Below are 2,204 nucleotides of genomic sequence, written 5' to 3'. Positions count from 1 at the left end.
GTTGTCTTTAACCACAAGGTCCAGAGCCCAAGCGAGCCCAGAACATCCTCAAGGGAGGTGTTGTCTGGACTCTGCTCAGGGCTCAGCCAGCTCATTCAAACCATGCAAGAGGAGTTCTGGCCCCGGGCAGGAGATGAGTAGAGGCCAGGACAGTGTATGGGCATCCTGCCTGCCCCTGAGCACCTACCACTCCCAGCTGCCTGCCCCTACTCATTCCCAGGGGCAGGACCTGACTGGCGAGAACAGGCATAAAGTTTTGCTGGATGAAAATCCCATTTTTCAGACGGATTTTAAGGCAAATCCATCCTATTCGCTATCTGCAGAGGGCGCCAGGCAGTTTCAGATGCGCTGCTGGAGCCAGCGGTGGGGATGCTGTACCTGGTGCTCGCAGCTGTCAGTCAGAAGAGTGCTTGCTCTCGAATGGCCACTGCTCTGCACGGAGGATTAAGTAGGAGTTGTTTTTCCTTTCATGCGTGTATAAATCCCTTAGTTCTCTTTTCCTTTCTTGCCACTAAAATAGCAAGAGATACTTCACTGAGCTGCAACATACTGGCAACAAACCTGCACTGGTCCCAGCTGACGATAGCAGATGAGAAAACTCCCTGCTTTTAATCACCAGGAGAGCTAGAACTAGCAATGTGCTGCTGCTGATCTTTCACTTCAGAGAAAACTGTTTGATGCCTGCAAGATTTGAAGCTCACTTTCTTACAAAGGAGAAGAGCAGCCTGTGACTGACACAAAACTCACTGTAAATGCAGATTTTTTTTATGTTTCTACTTCTAAAAGTGACTAAAGAAAAGTCCTGCTTGATTCCATCCCACATGCACAGCAACGGCTTGGAAGGACTTATTGCCATTTTTCTTTTTTTTTCTCCCCTTCTTTTTTTTTAACCTGTGCTCTATCAGGTCTGTAATCACTTGTGAATTCAACTCCTTTGCTGACAATGAATACCACACACTTTGCATTTTCATTTCAGCCTGTGCTGCTTAATGTCACTGAAGACTTCAATGACTCAATTCTGAACAACAGAAGCAACGATGGATTTTGTGAGCAGGTCTTCATAAAAGCCGAGGTCTTCTTGACTTTAGGGATCATCAGCCTGCTGGAAAACATCCTTGTCATTCTCGCAGTGCTGAAGAATGGAAACCTACATTCTCCCATGTATTTCTTCCTTTGTAGCTTGGCTGTGGCAGATATGTTAGTGAGCACGTCAAATGCCTTGGAGACTATCATGATTGCAATCCTGAGCAACGGCTATTTGATTATTGATGACCACTTTATTCAGCATATGGACAATATTTTTGACTCAATGATTTGTATTTCTTTGGTAGCCTCAATTTGCAACCTCTTGGTTATTGCCATTGACAGGTACATAACTATTTTCTATGCTCTCCGTTACCACAGCATCATGACTGTGAAGAAAGCTTTAACCCTGATTGTGGTCATTTGGATTGCTTGTGTCATCTGTGGCATCATATTCATTGCCTACTCAGAAAGCAAAACTGTCATTGTCTGTCTCATCACTATGTTCTTCACCATGCTCTTTCTCATGGCCTCCCTTTATGTTCACATGTTCTTGTTTGCACGCCTGCATGTTAAGCGGATTGCAGCCCTCCCCGTGGATGGGGTGCCCTACCAGCGTACCTGCATGAAGGGAGCTGTCACCATCACTATATTACTTGGTGTCTTCATTGTTTGCTGGGCACCGTTCTTCCTTCACCTCATTCTCATCATTTCTTGCCCAATGAATCCATACTGTGTCTGCTACACCGCACACTTTAATACTTATCTGGTCTTGATAATGTGCAACTCAGTAATTGATCCACTCATTTATGCTTTCCGAAGTCTGGAGATGAGAAAGACTTTCAAAGAAATAGTGTGTTGCTGTTACGACATGAGTGTGGGACAGTGCATGCTGTAAACATCTGGCTTTGTGTTGAGAATAGAGAGAGGATACACACAGAGGTGTATGAATATATATATATATATATTTGAATATATATATCTAGATACATAGCAGCTCCACTTAAAAAGCAGCGCTTGAAGGAAGGGCACAGGAAAGAAAAAATAACCTTCCACTTGATGCCTTGATTTATACTTTTCAAAATGAAAAGCAGATTCAATTAAATTATTTGAAATTATTTAAATAATTACAACAGAAGGAAATCCAGAGTGGCTTACAAAATAGCTTAAGAAACTTACTG

At 43.2% G+C, this 2,204-nt stretch overlaps 1 protein-coding gene across 1 annotated transcript; it reads left to right on the top strand.

The window, feature by feature from the left end:
- The first annotated feature begins 943 nt into the window (after positions 1-943).
- MC3R (melanocortin 3 receptor) lies at positions 944-1,921 on the top strand. Its single transcript, XM_068416256.1, has one exon. It carries the CDS (start codon positions 944-946, stop codon positions 1,919-1,921), a length of 978 nt encoding a protein of 325 aa, XP_068272357.1.
- The last annotated feature ends 283 nt before the right edge of the window (positions 1,922-2,204 follow it).

This window comes from Nyctibius grandis, chromosome 19 (assembly GCF_013368605.1).
Source record: "Nyctibius grandis isolate bNycGra1 chromosome 19, bNycGra1.pri, whole genome shotgun sequence".
Taxonomy (NCBI): Eukaryota; Metazoa; Chordata; class Aves; order Nyctibiiformes; family Nyctibiidae; genus Nyctibius; species Nyctibius grandis.
The sequence above is the reverse complement of the archived record's forward strand: the minus strand, read 5'-3'. Positions and strand labels throughout refer to the sequence as shown.